We start from the raw sequence: 24,322 nt of genomic DNA on the forward strand, positions 1-24,322 counted from the left end.
TAAAAGAAATACACATAACTGCACATTTTAGTGATGTACCATTCTGCAAGCCACTGATCAAGTACATCTCAAATTTAGGAGATACACAAACAGGAAGCAATTGTCATCAGCTGGGAAAAACTGAACCATTCCTCTTGATGTGGGAGACTGGCAACAAACCCCATACCAGTGGAAATAAGTAGGGACAAATTTGAAAGTTGAAAACAAAAGTTAAATTTGGATGTGTGTGTGTATCCATAATTTTATATATATTTATATATAAACTACACTTTGAGACCAGTCACCGAAGAATCGGAATCTAAATGACAGCACTCAGTTCTTGTTCAAGCAAAAATAAGTGTTTAATGGCATAGACTCTGGCACGAGTGGTCAAAAATTCGCAATTCTTCTGAAATATTTGTTGTTTTAAGTTAAAAAATTGACAAAATGAGTAAACCAGTCATAGTGATGGCCTGTCCCAGTATTTGTTCTTAAATATAATCAGACGTTCAACTTTTCGTTGTTCGTCTGATACCATCAACGACGAAAATGCGTTATATAAATAACTGTTGAAATATTTAACATAGTTATTTTTTTCTCCACCAAAATATCTCGCCAGACTACTGTAAGGATGATGGGGTACAAAATACATCAAAACCACCATGTTTCTAATACCAACGTTTCAATGGGTTTTTTTTTAAGAGACATGGGGATGAAAAACAATACCAGAATCCCATTAATACGCATTTTTTGTTGTCGAACATACATCGGAAAGTGAGATGACCGTCGTGCAGTCCTGAAATAGCACTGAAGATAAGTACAGGATTACACAACACACTAACAAGTCAAGAGAAGATTCACAATGTAATTCGTGTTGGGAGAACTTCCCCCTTACAAAAGTTCTTAACACAAATTGTGTGCAGGACGGATCAGACATCGCTGATTTGCACCTGATGGTCCACTTGTTTCCTGAAAAAACGACAGATGGCCAAGCTTAACAAATAAGTTTTCAGTTCATATTTGTCCGTAAAGTGGTTATATAGGAAAAACGAAGGTTAGGTAGGGGTAAGACCGACAGCTGGAGACAGAGTGCCTATTCAGAATATCAACAGTAATCTTGTATGCTAAAGGAGCCTACATTTGACTCCAGTCTTCCTCCTACAGATACACACTTTAAAACATTCCATTGAATAGACTACACACTTTGATACATACTATTGAATCAATAGACGACAAGACTACGCAGACATGAGCGGAAAATAACTGTACTTACCTGCACGATAACGGCTCTTAAGGAGTAATAACGGCTCTCAGGGAGAAGACACGACAAAGATAGCTGCCACCCGTGTAGCTGAATCCATAGACTTTACCAACAACAGCTGTGTCGGGTGTGAGGGGCTCGAACCAGTAGATGTTGTTGCTGTCTGAGGACTCGTCTGAATTGCAGAGAGAGTAGGGTATTCCCAACTTGTCCTTCCCGTACAGGAAACCGATGATGTCCCCTGTATGCACTGCAATTCTCTCCCCTTCCGGTACGCTAAACTTGTAGGGCCGTGCCTCGTTGGAAGTGATGTTGATTTCGTTTTGACCGATCAGCTCGAATCTGAACAGACAGAACATGACCATTTGCGGGACAACAGTTCACGTCTGCTTCTTGAACTTATGTATGATAATGCTCGCGCGCAAAAGCATATAATTTTATAAATTCTCCCCCCCCCTCCCCCATAATCTTCATGTGGGGTGCCTAGGTTGACTTTGATTCCTAAATGATATAACCATCCTCCTGGACATTTTGCGCAAATGAACTCTTTTCTTCAGGCCTAGTTTCTGCCTGCCACAATGTTTCTGTTGTCTGTCTCTTCCTTTCTGTTACTGGACCATTCAATCATATACCCCTCCCCCGCTCCCAACCTACCTCCCATTATCTGTCTTTGTAATTCTTCAGACTTTTACCAGATTGCCCTGTTCTGACAACTAGGTGGTAATATTGTATGCAGTAAGGTACGCACTGGCGCCTATTTCGTGGAGTTGCTTGCCAAATGGGATTTTTAATAACTTTTGAATTTTTTAGACTCTGGATTTCGCACACTTTGCGAAACGGCTGGCGCCCGAAGCATAGCTTACTCTGATTGGCAGAGACGTTTAGTGATTTCCAGCAAGTCTTTTTGCTCTGATTTACGTCGATGTTAAATGATATCTTGTAGATTTCTAAGAATGAAATAGGTTTTGCTCTCATTTACACCCCGACAAAAAATCCTTGTTTGTATCAGCATGTGTGCGTGACTGAAACCTGATTGAATGACACAGGAAACGAACGATGAGAGCCCAATGGCAGCTGTCAGTCAGCTCTTCCCAGTTAGACAGCCTGTTGTGCAAATGACTCCGTGTTTCTAAAGCGCTTAGAGCTTGGTCTATGACCAAGGATATGCGCTATGTATCTATCTATATCATCACTGTTCATCAATAATCTTTCCCGAGCTACTTGTAAGTACATGCAAAGGAGCAAGACAAGGAGAGTAGTGAGCTAATGTAGCTGGTGCAAGACATTCCAGTCTATCTCTACCATCTGACTTTTTTTTCTGTTTTATTTCCCATTTCTGCAAGCCCCGTAAATCAACAGCTAAAATTGGACCTGGAAAGTTTTTAAAGTTTCGTTTCCCCCCCTCCCTATTCCCCCTCCCGTCTCACAACCCCCCCACCCCAGTCCCTCCCCCCCCCTCACCCCCACACCCTTTCCTTTCCCTCTAAAAGCCCATACCATCTCCTGAAACCAAAGGAATACTATTTATCTTCAAAGGAAATAAAAACAAACAAAAAAAGAAGAAAACATACCGTCGAACTCCTTCATCAGCCCGCCGTCTCCAGACCTGGAAGGCGCCAGTCCCAGCATGTTTGGTGAAGAACTGCCATTCCTTGACGTAACCGTCTGCAGGGATGTAGAAGTTGTTACTGTCGCCAAGGTACACGTTGACTGCGGCTCCTATTCTTGACCGAGATATCAGGCTCACGTTGCTGGTGCGTACGTCTGTTTGGGGTGGTTCTGTAGGCAACTGTGCCTGATGACAAAAGATGACTGTAGAAACAGTGGGTAAAACTAATGCGTCAGCACGTCCCAATGTGTGAATTCGTATGAATGTAATGTAACAACGGGTGTGTGTGAGTAGTTCCATGTGTGCGTGCACGAGCGTGTCCAGTCGTTTGTGTGTATGTGTGTTAAAATGTGTGGCTGTATGCGTTTTCGTTATGTATGTGTGTGTGTGTTTGTGCGTGTGTATGTGTGTTTGCGTGTCTGTGGTCTATGTGCATATAAATCAATCAATCTATCTGTCGTGTGTGTGAATGTGTGTGTGTGTATGTTTCCTTGCATGTATCTGTGTACTGGTGTGTCTGAAAATGTGTGTGCGCGTGTGTGTGTGTGTGTGTCTGTGTGTCAGAGAGAGAGAGAGAACACGAGAAAGAAAGACAGGCAGGCAGAAATAGACACAAGGGGGAGATGGGAAATGAGAGAAAATTGTTACTGAATGTTAAGGACTCTGCTCAGCATATGGATAAAGCTGATCAATTATTATCTGAAGAATAACCATGCCTGAAAACACCAGTTTCCTATATCCACAACACACTGGGAACTGCTTTCATAGCAGCTCAGACTCCTACCTGTTCAACAACGGCTCTGAACGAGAAGACTCGACACAGGTAATTGCCTCCACTGTAACTGAAGCCGTAGACATCGCCCACGAAAGCTGTGTCGGGTGTGAGGGGCTCGAACCAGTAGATGTTGTTGCTGTCTGAGGACTCGTCTGAATTGCAGAAAGAGTAGGGTATTCCCAACTTGTCCTTCCCGTACAGGAAACCGATGATGTCCCCTGTATGCACTGCAATTCTCTCCCCTTCCGGTACGCTAAACATGTAGGGCCGTGCCTCGTTGGAAGTGATGTTGATTTCGTTTTGACCGATCAGCTCGAATCTGTGAACAGACAGAACATGACCATTTGCAGGACAGAAATTCTGGTCTGCTCCTTGAACTTTGTTTGCTATTGCTCGCAAATGCACAAGGATGTATTACTTCTTCCATTCCTCTTTGTCTTTGATTTGTAAATAATATCGCAATCATCTGGAAATTCTGCGCAAATTTTCCTACAGCCTTAGTTTCTGCCTGTCATTATTTTTCTGTCATCTCTTTCTGTTACTGGACCATTCACTTTTATGCCTACCCCTCGATCCCCCAACCCCAAGATCTGCCTTTGCTATTCTTGAGATGTTGACCGAGATGCCCTGCTCTGACAATAAGGTGGTGACATTATATGGAATACAGTAGGCATTAAGGTCCAGTTCACGGAGTTGCTAGCTAACATGGGCTTTTTAGTATCTTTCGCTTTTTTCTTCTTTTTTTTACATGAATTTGTTACACTTTACGAAACGGCTGGCGCCCCCAGCATAGCTTACTTTGATCGAAGTAAATGTTTGGTGATTTGCAGCAAGTCCTTTGCTTTGATTTACGTCGATGTTAAGTGATTTCTTGTAGATTTCCAAGTGTGAATGGGAATTGCTCACATTTACACACCCACACCCATACTTGTTCATTATTACTGATCTTTTCCGTGTGGTCTCCGAGTGAAGGGACAAGAAAGGGGCTAATGAACTAAAGTTGCTAATGCCAGACATCGTTGTTTTCACAGTCTGACGATCAGAATCACAGTATTTCTGCTTTTCTTTGTTTATTTCTTATTTCCCGCAAGTGTAAACTCCTTTGAAACAACAGCTAAAATTTGGATCTGGAAGGTTTGGAGAATGCCGCTACCCCCCCCGCCTCCCCCCCACCTTCCTGTTCTCCACTCCACTCACCACCAGCCAGAGCCAGAGGAACAATGTATATCATTATAGGTAGTCAACAGAAAAACAACATACCGTCGAACTCCTATATCAGCCCGCCGTCTCCAGACCTGGAAGGCGCCAGTCCCAGCATGTTTGGTGAAGAACTGCCATTCCTTGACGTAACCGTCTGCAGGGATGTAGAAGTTGTTACTGTCGCCAAGGTACACGTTGACTGCGGCTCCTATTCTTGACCGAGATATCAGGCCCACGTTGCTAGTGCGTACGTCTGTTTGGGGTGGTTCTGTAGGCAACTGTGCCTGATGACAAAAGATGACTGTAGAAACAGTGGGTAAAACTAATGCGTCAGCACGTCCCTTCCTCTCCCTCCCTGTGTGTGAATTCATGTGAATATGATATTGGAACGGGTGTGTGAGAGTGGCTGCGTTTGTGCGTGCACGCGCGCTGGTTGTTTGTGTGTGTGTGTGTGTGTGTGTGTGTGTGTGTGTGTGTGTGCATCCATATGTTTGTATGTGTCTTTGTGTGTGCGTATTTTGCGTGTCTTTGTGCGTGTCTATATTTTGATGTCAGTGTGTGTGTGTGGGTGGGGGGGTGAGGTGGGGCTGCTTTGGTATGTGCGTCTCTCTGTGTGTGCTTTGGTGTGTCAGTGTGTCTGTCTGAAATGTACGAGAGTACAGAGTGAAAGAGAATAATGGAAAGGAAGAGAGAGAGAGAACTGTGTAAAATAGATGCGAACCACTACACATTCATGTGCGTACATCGCATATATAAAGAATATATCCACTATCATCTGAAAAAACAATCCTACTGAACTTCTCAGCAAACCGAAAACTGTTTTCACAGCAGCTCCAGCTCCTCCTACCTGTTCAACAATGGCTCTGAAGGAGAAGATTCGACACAGCCAGGAGCCGGTCGAGGAAGTGAAGCCGTAGATCTCGCCCACCAAAGCACTTTCGGGTGTGAGAGGCTCGAACCAGTAGATGTTGTAATATTCCGGGAAGCTTTCTTGACTACATAAGGTGTAGGGTATTCCCAACATGTCCTTTCCGAACAGGAAGCCAATGATGTCCCCTTTCCTCACCGCAATTCTCTCCGTTGCTGGCACCTCGAGGGAGTGAAGACGAGCCCCGTTAGAGGTTATGTTGACCTTGTTCTGACCGATCAGTTCGTACCTGCGAACAGATGGTAGAAATCTAACAGTGGTAAGGATGTAAACATTCGTTATCTTTTATGAAGATGATATCCTCGTGACACTACACACAAGACTGTCAGATAACTAATTCATTGGATACAGACAGACATAGATATCTAGAGACAGATACATAGATATATAATTACTTAATAGATCGGAAGGTCAATACTGTTGGTTTCTACGAATACGCATAATTTCTAACACAAATATAAGAAATTTTGACTTGTTTTTCTTCTCCTTCCCCTTCTTTCATCTAAGCCGCTTGATTTAAACCTAAGAGATACTAGATAACATGTATTCTGCTTTCATTTAATGTTTCGCCTAAACCAGTTGATTTAAACCCAGGACATGTTAAATAATATGTGTTCTGCATAAATTTTTTGAAACAAAAGCATCAAGAATGGGAACATTATTTAATTGTTAATAAAACTGGACAGACGAAAAGGGACGTACTTTCGTTCCCCCTCATCCTCTCGGCGTCTCCAGACCTGGAAAGCTCCAGTTCCACCATGTCTGGCAAAGAACTGCCATTCCTTGACGTAACCTTCTGCAGGGATGTAGAAGCTGTCACTGTCTCCCAGGTACGCGTGCTTTCTTGCTGGCAGATACGACCGGGACACTAAGGGCACCTGACTTGTGGGTAGATCTGGTTCCGCGGGTACAGAGGCTACCTGTGTCCAGAGTATGCTCTCAGTCAAGAACTCAGCAAAATATCTAAGAAAGAAAGAACGCACTAGTATGTGTGTGTGTGTGTGTGTGTGCGTACGCGCGCGCGCGTGTGTGCTTGTGAGTGTGTGTCGGAATTTATAACAAACTACGACATGAAAGGCAAAGCCTTCATTACATTAGGATAATTCAACGAATTTCACCTCCCCCTCGAAAAGAAACAGCTTTAATAATTTATACTCCTTTATGCGATTGACGAAAGGATAGTGGAAGAATAAATGGCAAGAACTTAGGTTTCATATTATGTGCGCAGTCGAAAGTTTAAGACACGAGAAGGTATACTGTTACTTTATTCATTTTCTAGTGACAACCGATCTTTTTTTTTATCCTGCATGGCTGTCATATTTCAAACAATTGTGTTGGCTGTATTTTTTCACAGCCGAGATTTTGCGATATTTGTAAAAAAAGATAAATGTCTGACTCTTTGTCCTATCATCGTGGGCTTGACAACAAAAAAAAAGAGAGAGAGAAATAATCTGTACAAACAGGTATCTAAAACGTGCACGAAAATTAAACAATACAATTTCTACATTTGCCACAGCCAAGGGAACGCAAGCATAGTGGTTCTGGCGAAAATCTTAACATCTCTTTCGATCCGATTCAGGTGTGTCCTAGAATCTTGTTTCCATAACTCACCGAACGCTGACATGGATTACAGGAACTATAACGTGCATATTTGATCTTCTGCTTGCGTATACACACGAACGGGGTCAGGACACAAGCAGGTATGGACATATGTTGACCTGAGAGATGGGAAAATATCTCCATCCTTAACCCACCAGGCGAGTCGGGGATCGAACTCAGGAAACTCGGGCGAGAATCCAGCGCTCTAAACATCTGAAGACCGCAACCGTTGCTACGTTTTGTGTACATATCAGCTGTGTAATTGGTTTTGCTGAACCAAAGCAATGCAATCCCAAGGAGTCCGCATACAGAATGGTGACCGACATCCTGACCCGTGAGCTATGTCTTTTTCCAAATAACTGACGTGCATACTTGTCAGCAGCAGCGAAATGGTTAAACAGATTTTGTCGGTGTCCACCTTCCTGCCTGGTTTGGTTTATCTACTTCTTTCAGTTGATAAGAAGCAGTTGATGAAAAAACTGTCATACACGCACACGCACACACCCCACCGCCCCCCCTCCCCTGCACAGAATCACTTTGTGTGTTCTTTTGAATCTTAAGCTACACAGACCGTACATTTCACCTGATCCCAGAGAGAGACAGAGGGAGAGAGAGAAAGGGGAGGGGGAGAGCGAGAGAGACACAGAGATCACAACATCCAGAAACGAGACACCCTGACGTCCAGTCAGTTCACTCACAGGATGAATGACGGCTCTGAAGGAGAACCTCCTGCAGCTGATACCACTGTCGAACGTGTAGGAGTGAGAGGGCGAAAAGTCGCTGTGGTACCGGAAGCCCACACTCCACATGACGCCATAATCTCCCGGGTGTGATTCATTGTTGCACCAGGTGTATGGCACCAGGCCTCTGAAGTCCCCCGCCTCAAACAACCCTATTCTGTCCCCAGGTTGCACTGTGATCCAGTCGGCTTCGTCCAGATCATAGGTCTCTTCACCCTGTCCTGAAGTCTGCACTTGGCTTTGGCCGACGAGGGTTAAACTGTGGAAAGAGCGCGTGATGACTTTGATTAAACAAATGACTGTTGAACCTTGGTGAAACAAAAGGCCAGTGTCGCATGGATTTGAAGTACAACTGCTATTTTTGTTTTACGATTGTTCTTTTGTGTTTGCTTTTTTTAAGTAAACTTGCTAACATTGCTGGACAAAGGTGGAGCAATCCTAAGAGAAAAAAGTCCATATAAAGAATGGTCATTTGACGTGAAAGCTCTTCACTAACAATTATACTCGTCGGCTGCAGTCAATGGTTAAAGTTTGGTGATTCCGGAAACACGAAGAAAGACCCTCAAAGTAAGATGACGATAATCAAAAGAGAACTGGAACAGCAGAAGTAGTAGAAGAAGAGGAAGAGAATGTCTGTATAGAAGGAAACAAAAAAATGAAGAGAAGAACTGGAGAGAAAAAAAACATAAAAAGAAAGAATTTTCATTCAAGATGGGAAAGTTAACTGCATGGAAGGAAACAAACGAACAAATGAAAAGAAAGAGAAAAATACGAGAGAAAAACATAAAAAGAAAGAAATTTTATTACGAACTGCGAGACAGACATGGATTATTTGAGTTTGGAAGGTTGTGTAATTTTCAGCCATGCTGTGTGTTTTACTTTGCAGCCGAGTCAAAATGTATCGTGATGCGTTTCATGCGTTTGGTTTTATCACTAAAAAGCGGCAGGTAGATACGCGTTGTACAACTCTTTGAACAGAATTCTGCCATGAGGCATTGTACTGCACCACATCGTATGTGCTACTAAGTCTGACTGGTAGCCTTTCCCATTTTCTGAAACGCCCCATTATCTAATGTGAGGGTCTCGTACACTTTGAATTACATTAGTTGTATTGTGCTACCTTTCTTATTTGGTCATAAGCTGTATCGCATTATCTCAAATCATTGAGTATCATTTCCTCATTACTATACTGTGTTGTGCACATCGTGCGATACTTTCCATTACCACTGTCTGTTGCGCTGTGTTTTTGTTCTCCGTCACACTCTTCTTTTCTGGTATATCCTCTCGACAGTCTTCATCGGTGGTTGGTTACGTTTTATCACGGAGAAGCACATTTGCATGTAGATTTTACCTGAAGTTTCCTCCTTCTGGGGTAGGCCTCCAGACTTGGAAGAAAGTGAAGCCCACTTGAGAGCTGTAGAACTTCCACTGTTTGATGACACCGTTCCTCTGAATGGCCAGATTGGACCCAAGGCTTGTATAGCAGTATCCACTAGACGTTGTAGTCGGTCGCTGCACCAGTTCCACGTCACTGCTATCTTGGATGATGGTATCGGGATCTGCGTTTTAAAAAACCCAGTTTGGTTGGTTTTAATGATTTGTGTCTAAGCTTAATTGAAAAGAGAGACAACCATGGAGAGACAATCGTAAAAGTGAAATGAAAACCACTTGGTTACAAATCATTGTCACTTAAAAAGAAGGTAATCAGATCAGCACTACAATCTGTGTTCAAAATAAAGATTTTATGTGGTAAAATTATATGAAAAAAGAGGAGAAAAAAAGACATACCAACAAACATGCAATTTTAGACCAGTTACGAAGAGGTTAGAGTCACTGACTGACGACTGAAAGGGCGCAGGTTCGAGCCCCAACAGAAGTGGATGTTTCGGCCTGTGACCGTCCCTTGACAAAGTTGAGTGTCTTATGGGCTAAAATGGAAAACCACATAATCAAACATCACCCACTTCCCGGATGCGTCTTTAGGAGAGGTGGTTGGATCTTCCTTTTGATCACCATATATGCGCAGCATGCAGTAACCACAGAAGTTATTTATTTTACACTGGCAATATTCAAGTACGAAAGGTTCTGGGGCAAAGAAAAATGCTCATGACTGATGAATTGTGGCTCTTCGTGGTACCAGTTCTTAACACCATAACTGGTATCATCGTCACCATCATCATTACCTTTACAGACAGGCAGTGTTCCAATCAAGTTGCCGTCCTGTCCACAAGCCAGGGACAGCTGTCCTTCCGTCAGCACAAACTCGTCCCGACACGCAAACTGCACCACGGCACCACGGGGCACTGCCTGCTGGTCCTGGGGGCTGACCACCACCACGTCAGTAGACACTGATGGTATGGTGCACTGAGGGGCTGTGTAAAGACAGTCATACAACACTGCTGTCAGGATGTTGAAGGACACAAAACGTTTGGGTTGTTTTTTTAGGTGTTTTTTTTTGTTTGTTTGTTTTTTGTTGGTTGTTTTCTTTTTTTCCATAATGACGGTGGTTTTCTTTGCAATGGAATATTTTACTGAAAAAGAGCTTACGAAATACATCAGGAGTTTTGATAAATTAAATGGTTATTTCCAATTCTCTTTGCTATTATGAAAACATGCTCTGAGTGCATCTGTGTTGACCTTCCACCTAACACTGTCTTCATTGAAACACGATCCTCTACAGCGAAGTCGGGTGGAAAGGTCTACGTCGTTCCACCAGGAGTGGGGATCTGGTGTTGTGGCCATGCAGCCTGAGTCCCTATACCTACATTCATGAACAACGAATCACTCGTTGTGTACCTTTCTTTAAGTATGGATCCCATACCAGTGAACCATGCTTGGATGAAAAGGATGGAAGCCATCCCTCGACTCCGATGGACAGTTCATCAGTTTTCGTTTTTGCGAAACAGTCTGTGCACTTGGCCTTCTCACGGATGTTTGCAAAATGGCCTGTGTGTGTGTGTGTGTTGCGTGTGTGTATATATATATGTGTGTGCGTGGGTGCGCGCATGTGTGTGAGTGTGTGTGTGTGTTTGTGTGTGTGTGACACTTACTGTCATCAGGCAGACAGACTCCACAGGAGTAGGGACACATCTGCTGGGCAAAGACAGGTTGCTGTATACAGACGTCAGGCTGGGTCAGTAACACAGACCTACAGTCGCCGTGACGATCGGCGCAAAGAGTCCGTTCTGAAGGAAAAAAAAAACAAAATAAAACAAGATGGTTAGGTGACATAACACCGAGGTTTCAATATAACTGACGGATGAGACGATAACCCCCCCCCCCAAGTGCAGTAGTCACTTAGTGCACATAAAACAAGTCAATGTAACAAAAGGGAAGTCCCTGGCTATAATATATAGAAAAATACATTTCGATCGTAAATCGAATACATTTGTAGACAGAACAAAAAAGGGCACTCTCCCCGAAGTGAGCTGCCCAAAGTACTCACAGAGTGCTGTGACAAAAGCTTATTCAATACCATATATTTGTATTTGTTTTTTCTTTTTATCACAACAGATTTCTCTGTGTGAAATTCGGGCTGCTCTCCCCAGAGAGAGCGCGTCGCTACACTACAGCGCCACCCATTTTTTTGTAATTTTTCCTGCGTGTAGTTTTATTTGTTTTTTCCTATCGAAGTGGGTTTTTCTACAGAATTTTGCCAGGAACAACCCTTTTGTTGCCGTGGGTTCTTTTACGTGCGCTAAGTGCATGCTGCACACGGGACACTCATTTTATCGTCTCATCCGAATGACTAGCGTCCAAACCACCACTCAAGGTCAAGTAGAGGGGGAGAAAATATCGGCGGCTGAACCGTGAATCGAACCAGCGCGCTCTGATTCTCTCGCTTCCTAGCCGGACGCGTTACCTCTAGGCCATCACTCTATCAATACAATAATTGTTTCGTCTTATCTGTTCTTTTCCCTGTGTGTCATATTCAAGTGAAAACACGACATTGTCCAGTATAGATAAACGATAACTGTGTCTGCACATTTTTCCCGCCATCATTGGCGTGTGTGTATTTGTAAAGAGCGGTATGTGGACAGACTTATTTTGCGTCTCTCTTTTTCTTTCCTTTTTATAGAAGGTCCTGCGTTTAATTCTATGTTCCTATTATTAACATGTTGCAAGTTGGGAAGCGTTAACCAGCGATGCCTTGACGTTGTGGACCTTTGTCTCTCACCAAGTATGATTATTTTTTGTGAATATTTCTTGTTATGATTTGTATTGTATATTTTGTCATGTCGCTGTCTTTTCGTGTTGACTGGTACATTACATTGTCTTATTCCTAGTGTGCCAATGACTTCAATTAAAAACATGTTCACACACATACACACATACTAATATGTGCTGGTTTGATTTCCTTCACACACAGTTTTGTGCTCTCTCTCTCTCTCTCTCTCTCTCTCAATCTTTCTCTCAAACAAACAAACAAAAATGGAAGACGTTTTGTGTATGAGCGTGTATGCATATGTTTGTGTGTATATGTGAATGTCGGTGTGTGCGTGCTCGTGTCCGTGCATGTCTGCATGTGTGTTTCTAAATGTTTGGTGCTTGCATGGATGCATGCATTTCTTTCAATAACTTGTGAGGGTGTATCACGCTGCACACCTTACCCGATAGACTGTACTTGCAGACAAATCGGAATCTCTTGTCGCAGTCGATGTCATTCCATGAAACGTTATAATAATCAACGTACGCTTCCACACAGTCCTGGTTCCAGTAGTTATTTGGGGTGTTATCTGAAAGAGAGAGAGATAAAGTATCACCCAGATATACAACAGAATAAACAGATTTATACATGATACACCACAACAAAGATAAACTGGATTAAAACATTAGAGAACAAAGTGAATGTTTTCTTTTAATCAGATATTGATCAGTGGACGGATGGACTGGTCCCACACAACCACCACACCCGAACTACATTACTTCCGATTCATAACGAATTCAAGAGTACATAAATGATAACTTCCCACCTACTTGGGTCCTATATATCCCGTTGCCAACCGGACAACATAAATCGTTTTTCCTCACCGCTAAAAATGAAACAGACTGTAAAAAACAACAACGTTTTTGCATCCTCTCGTTAAAAAAATCCAGGCAAAAAAATCCCTGATTCCTGAACTGTTGTCTTTCCTTATCAACAAGCCTAAAGTGTTTAGAAGGTAACATCAGTGATACGTTTGAAACCCGTCTGGATTCTAGATAAAGCCTACTCTAGAAGTGCAAGTATGCCATCAAAATTTCCCTTTCTTCATTTCTCACACCTGTTACTCTCTGCCCCTCAGGCTCCACTCCCATTTCCCCATCCCCTCTTGCCACATCTCGAGATCACCTTCCCTCTCCCATCCCCCACAGCACCATCCACAATAATTAGTTTTTTTCTTTCCCCAACCCCTAAAATATATTTCTAATAACAACAACGATTATGTCCGTTACACTTGAGATTTCACTCGACCACTGTGAGATTCTCACAACAAAATCACCACTCCCCTTCCCCAGCGCAAAGAACAGAAAGAAGTGGAATTAGTAGAGCTATTCTAAACTATTCTCCATTGCCATATCTCTGGCAAAACGTCATTTTCCTTTCAAACAGTATAAAAAGAAAAAGCTGTGACCTTTCGATACCTACATCTGTATTTCAGCAAAGCCACTGAAATGACGTAGCTTGCCGTGAATGAACTTTTTTTTTCATGAATAAAATAGCGTCTGTAATCTTTTCATTTAAATAATTTTTCAAGTGTATCAAAATATTTCCGTGTACCTGGATCCCAGTTGAACCAGTCCACCAGAGTACCGTCCTCCCAGCGGAATTCACCTTCCACTTCCTTGTCTGTGGCACCGATCCACATGGGCCGCAAGTGTTGTCTGCAAACATCATGTTTTTACGCATGTAAGCTATCGCTGGCATGAATGCTGTCTGAATATCGAATGTGTCAATTTAGGGTAGAACCTTTTATGAGGAAGAGGGTTTCAAGACAAGACAGGACGTGTTCTTTTTCAGAAACCCCGTGGAGGTCCATCAAAGTGTTACACGTTTCGCGTAATTAATACAAAATATCAGACGCGTTTGACACTGTGCTCACAATCAATGACAATGGTAATCCCAACTGGTCGGCTGAGAGGTGTGTTTGATGTCTATACATATACGTCTTTGTGATTTTGTTATGAGAAAGCTGGTGGTTTTTTTGTTGTTGTTTTTTTGTTTGGTTGGTTGGTTGGTTGGTTGTTTTGTTTTTTTGTTGTGTTTTTTGTTTGTTTGTTTTTGTTTGTTTGGTTTTTGTTGTTGTTGTTATTGTTGTTGATTTCTTTAATTGAAAATCTATCTCTATTTCACTCCCTTTCCCCCTTGCTCCAAAACTGCACAGTGTAGTGATGTATAAAAAAAAAAAAAAAAACTGAAGGCCTTGCGCCGTTGCGAAGACCACACTCTCCTCCACCAGTTCTCTGTCAGACTGGCTGATTGAGATAACAATAGTGCTAGGTCCATTTTATGTTTCCATTCCACCACCCGTCACGTTTCACTGCCTAACAAGACTTAACTATACCTGACTTACTGATTAACTGACTAACTTACTGTTCAACTGACTGGCTTCCTGGATATCTGACTGTCAATATCATTGCTCTACTATCAGTTTAAGTTTCTCAAGGAGGCGTCAGTGCGTTCGGACAAATCCATATACGCTACACCACATCTGTTGGGCATATGCATGATCAGCAGCATAACCAAACGCGTTTAGTCGGGCCTTGAGTGCATGCATGTATATTTGTATACTAATCAGAGGGGATTTCTTCTACGTAATTTTGCCAGAGGACAAATCTTTTGTTGATGTGGTTTCTTTTTAATTGCACCAAATGCGTGCTGCACACGGGACTTCGGTTTATCATCTCAACCGAATGACAAGACGTTCAGTTTGATTTTCAAGTCAAACTTGGGAGAAAGGGCGAGAGCGGTACTCAAACCCAGACCTTCACGGACACTGAATTGGCCGATGAGCGTCTTGTCCATTCTGCCACCTTCCTCCTGGTTAGATGGTTTGTTTTTCGGCTTAATGTAATATAAGCACACATACACACAGACAAATATGTACTGGTTAAATTTCTTTCACATACAGCCCTGCTCTCTCTCTCTCTCTCTCTCTCTCTCTCTCTCTCTTTCTCTGTCTTTTCATATGTATCATCCTTTGATTTTGTATGCCTTCTTGAAAGGTTTGAAGAGGAATGCAAAACTGACTTATTTCTTGGATTCACAATGTATTACAAATCTGCTGTTAAATTTACTCAACATGGGAGGAGAGCAGGTGGTTTGGTATGTTTAGTTTGAAATTAGTTTTGCGAATTTATACTAAAATTGTGTATAAAGTATGAAAATATATTGGCATCTCTTATTGATAAGCGATTGTTTTGATGTGAGAAAGATTGTTTACACGTATGTGCCTCTGTACCACCAGAAGGTTCTCTGTTCTATGCATATTTTGTTTACGACCATGGAATATCTATACTCGAAGATTGTAACTATAACTGGCCTGTTAGAATTTGATGATGTGTACATAATTCTCTGTGGTGATTTCAATAGCAGAACTTCTAATATATCTTCGTTACAAGAATTAAATGACAATATCGAATTTAGACATAAAAGCTGTTCAGTTGAATGTAAGTGTAATTCTCAAGACACACATACCAATTCCTGTGTTAAATCGATGTCAAACATGTGCACTGCCCTAGACTTGATAATCTTAAATGGAGCATGTAATGGCGACCATGAAGGCCGCTATACATATACATTTGAAAACGGAAACAATGTAAATAGGAGTTTGTATTATACTCCATGTTTGGTGATACATATACTTACCATGTCAAACTGATGAAAACTAGGCCTATCGGTTTGCTCTGTTTGGCCAAATTTCGCGCGGCTAACGGTGAAAAGACGACCCGTCTTGCCCGGTCCGCTCTAAGCCAATCAAACGCCTCTAAAAGCTAGAAGCGCTGACTCATTCCGTGGCCATCGAGAAAATGCCCCATGAGAACCACGGCAGAGACGCGGGGACGGACGGGCGGGCATTCGAGTTTGACATGGTAAGTATATGTATCACCAAACATATAATACAAACTCCTCCTTTTGGTGTCATATTCTGTACCGTATTAAACTGATGCAGAATTTAAAGCAAATGGAGGAGGGTAACGCCTACTGGTTCGCATGGGGAGCCGTTGTAACCGAGACGGCAGTGTTAGCCGCGACAAAGGAAATCCCCTTGGAACCGTCAGGCCTGGTCATACGGAAATCCCTGAGGCAGAAGTTTATGAAGGGATTCTCAGACCGCCAGAAGGCTGCCTCCAAGACATGCTGCAGCGGCACAGAGTGCTGGAAAGCAGCTGATGTGGCTATGGCCTGCACTTCGTGTGGTCTTTGATTAAGACTGCTGATATCCCTGTGAGCATGAGAGTAGGCTCTGAGAATGACTTGGGAAACCCAGCGGGAAATGGTACCTACAGCGATGTCTTTTTAGTAATTCTCATTAAGGGAGATGAGAAGATGTCTCTGAGAAGAACGCCTGTGGCAAGACCTATCCCAATAGTATTTGAGGCACCAAACAGGGCAGAGATGCCTATCCTCATCGTCTTGGGCAAGAATATCAGACAAAGGTCTGACCCTCAGAGAGGGGGAAGGGACTTCCGGGTCTTGGTTCTTAGCCAGGAACTCTGGAAGGAAGTGTACGGTGATGGAACCATCTCTGTGGAAGGCCAGATCTTGTGGCATTCCACTGAGACCAGGTATCTCTCTTCTACGACGGCCTGTGGCCAGCAACAGAAGGGAAGTGGTCTTGAGGATGAGTAAGTCGAAAGGAATAGTCCCCAATGGCTTGAAGGGTTGCCTTCGAATGCAAGTTATGTAGAAACTATTTTTTGAACAATAACTCTCTGAACATTATAAATTTTGATACTCAGATACAACCAAACGTACAGTGTGGTTCAGAATTGTGGGGATTAGATAAGACTGCTATTAAACATTGTGAATCTGTTCACTTATTTGGACTGGAAAAGTTTTTATGAGTGGACATGAATACACCGAATGATCTAGTGTATGGGGAAACAGATATCCAATATATATAAATTCTGCAGTAAACTGTGTTCGTTATTGGTTGAAACTGTTTAAAATGATAGATTACCACGTAAATCTTATAACATGTTATATGATATAGATCTTACACGGAAAAGAAATACTGGGTGTCAAATACACGAACATATCTTCATGAATTTGGATTTGGGTATGTATGGGTACTTCAAGAGTTTGGTGAAGAGAATATTTTTTTGAAAACATTTCGTCGACGTTTAACAGACTGTAGGTGGCAAAATTGGGGACATTCGAGTGATAGATTTGATTTGTAATTATCGTATACTTCTACTCACTTAGTAAAGAACTATCGTATATCTAACACGGAACGTAATCTACAATTTATTTTGACCAGATTTAGATTTGGTATTTCCGGCATTGATACACATCAGTATCGCTAAAAATGTACGCAGTTAAGTAACTCTGTGTCCTTTGTGCAGGGAAACAACTGAAGACGAAGATCATTTTGTGTTGAAGTGTCCTGCCCTGAATGATCTCCGTTCGGAACATATTCCGAAGAAGTATTATGAATATCCATGTTTGTTTATAAAGTATGTTTACGGATGGCATCTACAGATGATATTATTATTCGAAACCTGGCATGGTATTTATACAGAGCTTTTAAACTCAGAGAGACAGCATTGGATTGTTTATTTCTTTATTAAGCTGTGAACATAAACACTCACAGTTATGCTGACATTCTGAAATTTTGTTACCGCCCCTTGTTCATATGGGGCTGTGGTCTAAAATGAATAAATCATCTCAGTCTCAGTCTCTCTCTCTGTCCTCTCTTGAGAGAACGTTTGTCTATACTGTAAACAAGCAAACACGTGCGAATACATACACGCGCCCTCATGCATACATGTATGCACACACACACACACACATGCGCACGCTCTCTCACAAATTCATAACACACATGCGCGCGCACACACACACACACACACACACGCACACATACACACATGCACACACACACACGCACACATAGACACACAGAGTTACATCTTTCCCCCTCTCCTTTCCCTGTCTCCGACCTCCCCACGCCGTATTAATGTAACCATTTACGTTCTGGTTTGTTTTGTTTGTTTGCTGATTAATAATAACGATGTATTTATTGCGCTGTATTATTATAATACATTTTATGACAACCGATTTCCCTGTGTGAAAATCGGGCTGCTCTCCTCGGGGAGAGCGAGTCGCCTCTGTGCAGTGCCACCCATATCTTTTCTTCTTTTTTTCTGTCTGCAGGTGTATTTGTTTTACTATCAAAATGGACTTTTCTTCAGAATTTCGCCGGGGATAACTCTTTTGTTGCCATGGGATTATTTTTTACCTATGGTAAGTGCATGCTGCGCACGGGGTCCCTATTTATTATCTCATCCGAAAGACTAGCACCCAGACCAGAAAAAAATCCCGAACAGTATGGGAACTGAACCCGTGGACAGTCGCTTCCTAGTCAGGCACACTGCTGTTAGGCCACCACTCCACCCCTGTTACAAACAGGATGAAACGAAAATGAAAAAAAAAAAAATATGACTTACATTTTCTCTGTAATTTTACAACGCCAGTCCCACTGACCTGAGGGAAGAGACGAACGTCTGCTCCTCTTTGTTTTTCATGCTGGACACCTTGGCACCTCGGTACGCACAGGTCTGCTGGGCTTCTGAGAAGGTCACTATTTCATCAAAGTACTTGTAGCAGCCTCCGTTGTAGAAGGCCCAACCATCAGCACAGGCTGTTAGAAACGAGGTAGACTGGCGTTTGTGTATTGTAAACAGGGAGGGGGGCGGGGGGTGCGAGGGAGGGGGTGGGGGGACACGTTTTCTCTCAATTGCGAGAGAAATCGTAGGGGGCGCCCTCACGACTTCTCACAATGTGTGAGAAATCGTGGAAAGTCCCACTTATTTTCTTATTTTTATCAAAAATATTTCATTTATCGTCAGAGTCGGTTTCTTGTCTTTTCCCAGTGCAAATTTGAGAGAAAAATGAGAGAGAGAAAAAGAACTGAGAAAAAGGGGGAGCGACGACAACGACGATCATGATAATGACAATCGCGTTTGTGAAGACATCAACAGTAATGACACTGAAACACAACTAATTATTGCATTTCACGTAAGATGGATCACTGCAATGCATCGACCTCAAATTCAACATCAGAATCAATAGCAAACAACGAAATTCAGGCAATGTGTATAGCTCAAACAGAAATATATGATATATAATATAATATAATATAATATAATATAATATAATATAATATAATACGACCTGTGTATAACTCGAACAGAAACATAATATAATATAATATAATATAATATAATATAATATAATATGACTTGAACCGAATCTTTCCTGGATGTTGGGAATAACATCAAAATGATTCAACTTTATACATAAATGTGACAGCAAAAAAGGTGTTTCACAATGCTTTGCCGTCACGTAGGGCGCATGAAAACTGGACCAAATAGTTTTGATGTTTTTTGTGATGCAGCCTTTTCTGTCACATTTATTTAGAATGTTCTTCATTTCATGCTTGCTCATTTGTTCATCTGTTTGTGTCAGCATCCTTTCGCATGCCAGATTGCACTGCAAATAGAATCTCAGTTTCACAGAAGACACTTAGAACATGAAAATATTTTAAAACAGAGTAAAGAAGACCAAATCAACCAGCCAAGTAAATACACATAAAGAAACACACACACACACACACACACACACACACACACACACTCACTCACCTGCTCACTCACTCACTCACTGTGCAATCACCTTCTCCGTCTATTGTTGATGTCTTCGCTAACGCCACTGTCATTATCATGATCGTCGTTATCGTTTCCCCCATTTCTTATTTCTTTTTATCTCTCTAATCTTCTCTTAGATTTGCACTGGGAAAAGACAAGAAACCAACTCAGATGACAAAGAAAATATTTTTGATAACAATAATGGGGATTTCCCGCGATTTCTCACACATTGTGGGGGCGCCCCCCACGATTTCTCGCAATTGAGAGAAAACGTGGGAGGGGAACGACCACGATTTCTCGCAATCCCACGATTTCTCCCAAAGTGAGAGAAGTCGTGGGACTGCAAGAAATCGTGAGCTTACATCCCCTCTCTGTGTCTCCTCACCCACCCCCACCCTCCCACACACATTAACGTCTGCTGAATGTTTTCAAAATGAAAGTTCAATTGTTTGCTAGTCCTTGCATACGTACATGTGCATGCGTGCTAAAGTCTACATATCCACGTGTGTGTGTGTGTCTGTGTCTGTGTGTGTGTGTACTCGCATGGTCGTACATTCAAACACTTACTACAGATCGACCGGTGCTGTGTAAAACGGCCAAACAATGCAAGAAGATCGCCGTCACCATCTCATACTTAAGTTGTACAGGACAGAACTTTGTATACGACTTCCTTGTTGTCCTGTTTATCCGTAACTGCGGTGTATTGTGGCGTGTTCCAAACAAAAATACTCTTAAAAAAGCACACAACAATGTCTGTCCTATTCTTCATCAACCCACCTCCACAAACATAGCCAGCAGGGGACCATTGACCGTCACTGAGACAGGTGAGGTTCAGGTGTTCCGAGCCTGTTGCACACCGCAAGGTCACGGTCGTTCCAACAGAACAGATGCTCGTTGGCTGATCGTAACTGGCGTCTGATGGCTTTACTGGGGCATCACACTCTGCGTCTGGACAAAAGTTTGGGTGGGGGAAGGGGTGTGTGGCTGTAAGTGTTTCTTTTAACTCAAAACGGTCAGTCGTCTCCCTTTCTTTCCCCCACAAATACCACATTTGATGTCAGTGGATGTCTTAATGGCATATAGGTTTCGTCGTCAGAAATGCGGCATTCTTCGTCTTCAATGAATGTCTTAATGGCCCAGCCTATTGATTTCGTCGTTAGATAGGCGGTGTTCTTCGTCTTCATCCACCTCTTAAATGCGAGAACATTCCGCAGGTAACATTTCAATAATGTCAGCAGCCGTGAAACGGTGTCATCGATGTCTCTCATTTCGTTCGTATTGAGAGAGTTAATCAAAGGATTCCCCCATTCCCAATTTTTTCTTCAAATAATGATTACGTCAGGCAGTCAGCCAGCCTGCTAGCCAGTTTGTCTGTCTGTTATCTATCAATAAGAGTTAACATTTCGGTTGTAGCCTTACTCTGGTTTGAAAATGATAATCGTGAAACTGAAGACACATCATGTCTTAGTGTCGTTATTGTTGTTTTTAGCATAAGTAATATCATTATTGTTACCATTTTTTTGTGATTAATATTCACCACAGAAATGGGAAGTCTGCCTATCTACCAATGTATATGTGAGACAAAAAGGAAAAACGAAAGATGGTGAGAGGAGGGGAGAGAGCGACACAGATTATAAAACAAACAACAAAAACCCACCTAACATGTTTACTTAAACCTTGGGGTCTTCTATTTGAACATAAAACATACCACATCGAGACGTGTTCATGCATATATGTATTTGTTTCCATCAGAATATTCAGTAAAATGACAGTACACTGGCAAATCAAACCTACCTCTCACAGGAGCAAGGGGGGGCTGCATACCACACGAAGCAGCACACCCAGCTTTTATGATGTCTCCTACACTTCTCTGACACACACTGCCTGAACACACTGGCGACCTGTCGTAGATTCTCTCTGGAGAATAAAGCAAAAACAAAATTTGTTTAAACACTCTGTCAACCATCCATGAAACCTTTTGCATCTGGGTGCACACTGTAGAGTATTAAATGTTCACTGTGTGACTGTATGGGTGTGTGCATATACACGATGTACGGAACGCAACACTTTGTGTCGTGACTGAAAACAATCAAAAACAGTGATGAGATCCATCACAAAATTGGTCACTAAACCGTTTGCATAAACCAGCAGGGCACTGTTATAATTACACCCAATGTTTGTTTAGTAAATAAGCTGGGTTTTTTATCATTGTGCATGTGGTCACCTGCCTACAGGTCTGGAATTTTCTGCAAAGATTCCAGTAAAACAGCAAGTAATTAAAAATATTTACAATGTATGTCATATTAGTGCTATCTAATTGTACATGTCGATGCATGAATTTATCACAAAAACGTGAGAAACATTTGTTTATAAATGTCTTCCCACTCTCCGAAGGAAGATCCGCCACACACAAGAGAAACAGTGGAGAATTTCGTAGCAATACAACTTAAACAATGACATAAGTAATAAATAAATTAACAACACATTCACTTCAATGCAATGTTAATAATCATGTGTATGAGTATCTAAATGCCGAAGGGTCATTTCTTCTTCTTATTCTTTACATTCGCCGGATGGACACTCCAGTCTCTGTGATGAAGACAGCTGTACGCTGCAGGTCCTCCACAGTGTTGTAGACCTTCCAGATCACAGGAGTTGGGTCGGGCCAGTGCCTCGTCCTGAACACTTCATGGAGGGGGCAGTACTGAAGCAAAAGTTCTGCTGTCTGGCTGTCAGTCCCACATAGGCACCGTGCTGAGTGACCAATGCGGAGTTTATCATATCAAGCGGTGGTTTCTAAAGGCTGTTAAGCCGGGGATGAACAGTGACGGTAAGCTCTCACTGCTCTATAATATGCTCCCAAGGCATGCGTCTCAAATAACTAAACCTGTCAGCCAAAACCCATCTCGCGGCCTGCACGTGGCGGAGCCGTTTCCACTGACAAGGAGAAGGGGCGAAGGCGAGTAACTGGCGCCTTAAAACCAGTCGCTTTGGGTAGATGGTGCTCGTCAGCCTTGGAAGGCAGTTCATATAGGGGAAGGAAAACCCTGATACCAAACCTCCGCTGCCTTGCGACTATACCCTCTCATGAGAAAGGCTTCGGGAGTCAACCCTGACGAAAAAAACAAGAGGCAGGTGATGCTTTTCAGTCTTGGCCGGCAGATCACCTATGAGAGGGAAACTCGGACAAAAAACCAATGCTGAAGGCGGATGTACTGGGCCCCTGTGGCGCATAACGGTCGTACAACGCTGCTACGTGTTATGGATGGAAGGTAAATTAATGTGTATGGATGGAATATAGTTTGGAATCAGCCACTATGTGTACACTTCATTATATGCCTCTTTTTCCATACGTTCAGTTAGAAATGATACAACTGATTACACAGCAAACACGTTTATTCTGCCATTGTTCTGCTTCATTTTGATATTCACAAAATACCAGGCAAATGCTTTTTGTAATTCTTCTGTTACGTGACGACTCTTGATCTGTTTATATCTGTCATATATGCACGCACGAACACACCATGCCAAAACATACATACATATATATATACACGTAAAAACACATATACACACCCACGGATGCACACACACACACACATACACACACAAACGCACGCACAGAAGGATGGACAAACACACAGTTCCGTACCTATGTTACAGACATCACAGAAGTCCCGCTTGCAATCTTCAGTGTCTGTATAGCACCAGGGCATGGCCGTGTTGTCAGGGTTACGGCAGTAGTTTTCATCCAGGCCTGACCCAAAATCCCTGTATGAAATAATCAGCAACAATAAAGACAAGGTGATGATGTCAAGGAGAAAATGGCCAAATTAGATAAAACGCTATGAGTCATAAAAATGTTCATCTTGTTCTCGAGTATCGTAACAATGATTAATCTGCTAATCCCTGACCAAACAGAAACAATTTTCCTCATGGATTAAAGAGAAAGTTAAGCGTAGTTTGAAAGATCAGTTTTTGCAACACGTAGATAACGATATCAATTACAGGATTTTTAAAACCAAACTCAAGATGTATATTTTATGGTGTTACCAAATAATTGTGTAATTGAGTTAGCAAAGTTTAGAACCACCAACGATGAACCACCTGTAAACAGCGTTTCGACAATTTACCCAGAAATGAAAGAATTTGTGATAAATGCTCCACAAATGGTATTGCTGATGAGTTTCATTATCTGTTTCTGTGTCTCTTCTCTTTTTTTATAGCACCAGAAAAATGTTTACCTACATATTACAGAACAAGAAAAAATTCCATTAAATTCCACTTAACATTTTCTGAAAAAACAGATTATTATTCAAACTTAAAGCCTTCGTTTCGACTATACGTGTCTCTCTTCAGTAAAACTTTGAAAACTGAT

At 42.1% G+C, this 24,322-nt stretch overlaps 1 protein-coding gene across 1 annotated transcript in view; it reads right to left on the reverse strand.

Annotated features, from left to right (window-relative positions):
• LOC143297094 (uncharacterized) overlaps positions 1 to 24,322 on the reverse strand; it is a 44,445-nt gene continuing 20,123 nt past the window's right edge. The window contains exons 14-30 of the mRNA XM_076609266.1: positions 23,597 to 23,715; positions 21,739 to 21,861; positions 20,722 to 20,892; positions 18,782 to 18,938; positions 13,853 to 13,956; positions 12,702 to 12,827; positions 11,142 to 11,276; positions 10,275 to 10,463; positions 9,443 to 9,650; positions 8,050 to 8,350; positions 6,455 to 6,672; positions 5,672 to 5,981; positions 4,885 to 5,108; positions 3,634 to 3,943; positions 2,812 to 3,035; positions 1,253 to 1,582; positions 1 to 948 (exon numbers count right to left, since the gene is read on the reverse strand). Coding sequence (XP_076465381.1) covers positions 1,270 to 1,582; positions 2,812 to 3,035; positions 3,634 to 3,943; positions 4,885 to 5,108; positions 5,672 to 5,981; positions 6,455 to 6,672; positions 8,050 to 8,350; positions 9,443 to 9,650; positions 10,275 to 10,463; positions 11,142 to 11,276; positions 12,702 to 12,827; positions 13,853 to 13,956; positions 18,782 to 18,938; positions 20,722 to 20,892; positions 21,739 to 21,861; positions 23,597 to 23,715 — 3,232 coding nt within the window. The 3' untranslated portion in view covers positions 1 to 948; positions 1,253 to 1,269. The remainder of the gene's footprint in view (positions 949 to 1,252; positions 1,583 to 2,811; positions 3,036 to 3,633; positions 3,944 to 4,884; positions 5,109 to 5,671; positions 5,982 to 6,454; positions 6,673 to 8,049; positions 8,351 to 9,442; positions 9,651 to 10,274; positions 10,464 to 11,141; positions 11,277 to 12,701; positions 12,828 to 13,852; positions 13,957 to 18,781; positions 18,939 to 20,721; positions 20,893 to 21,738; positions 21,862 to 23,596; positions 23,716 to 24,322) is intronic.

Source organism: Babylonia areolata, chromosome 22 (assembly GCF_041734735.1).
Source record: "Babylonia areolata isolate BAREFJ2019XMU chromosome 22, ASM4173473v1, whole genome shotgun sequence".
NCBI classification, from domain to species: Eukaryota; Metazoa; Mollusca; class Gastropoda; order Neogastropoda; family Buccinidae; genus Babylonia; species Babylonia areolata.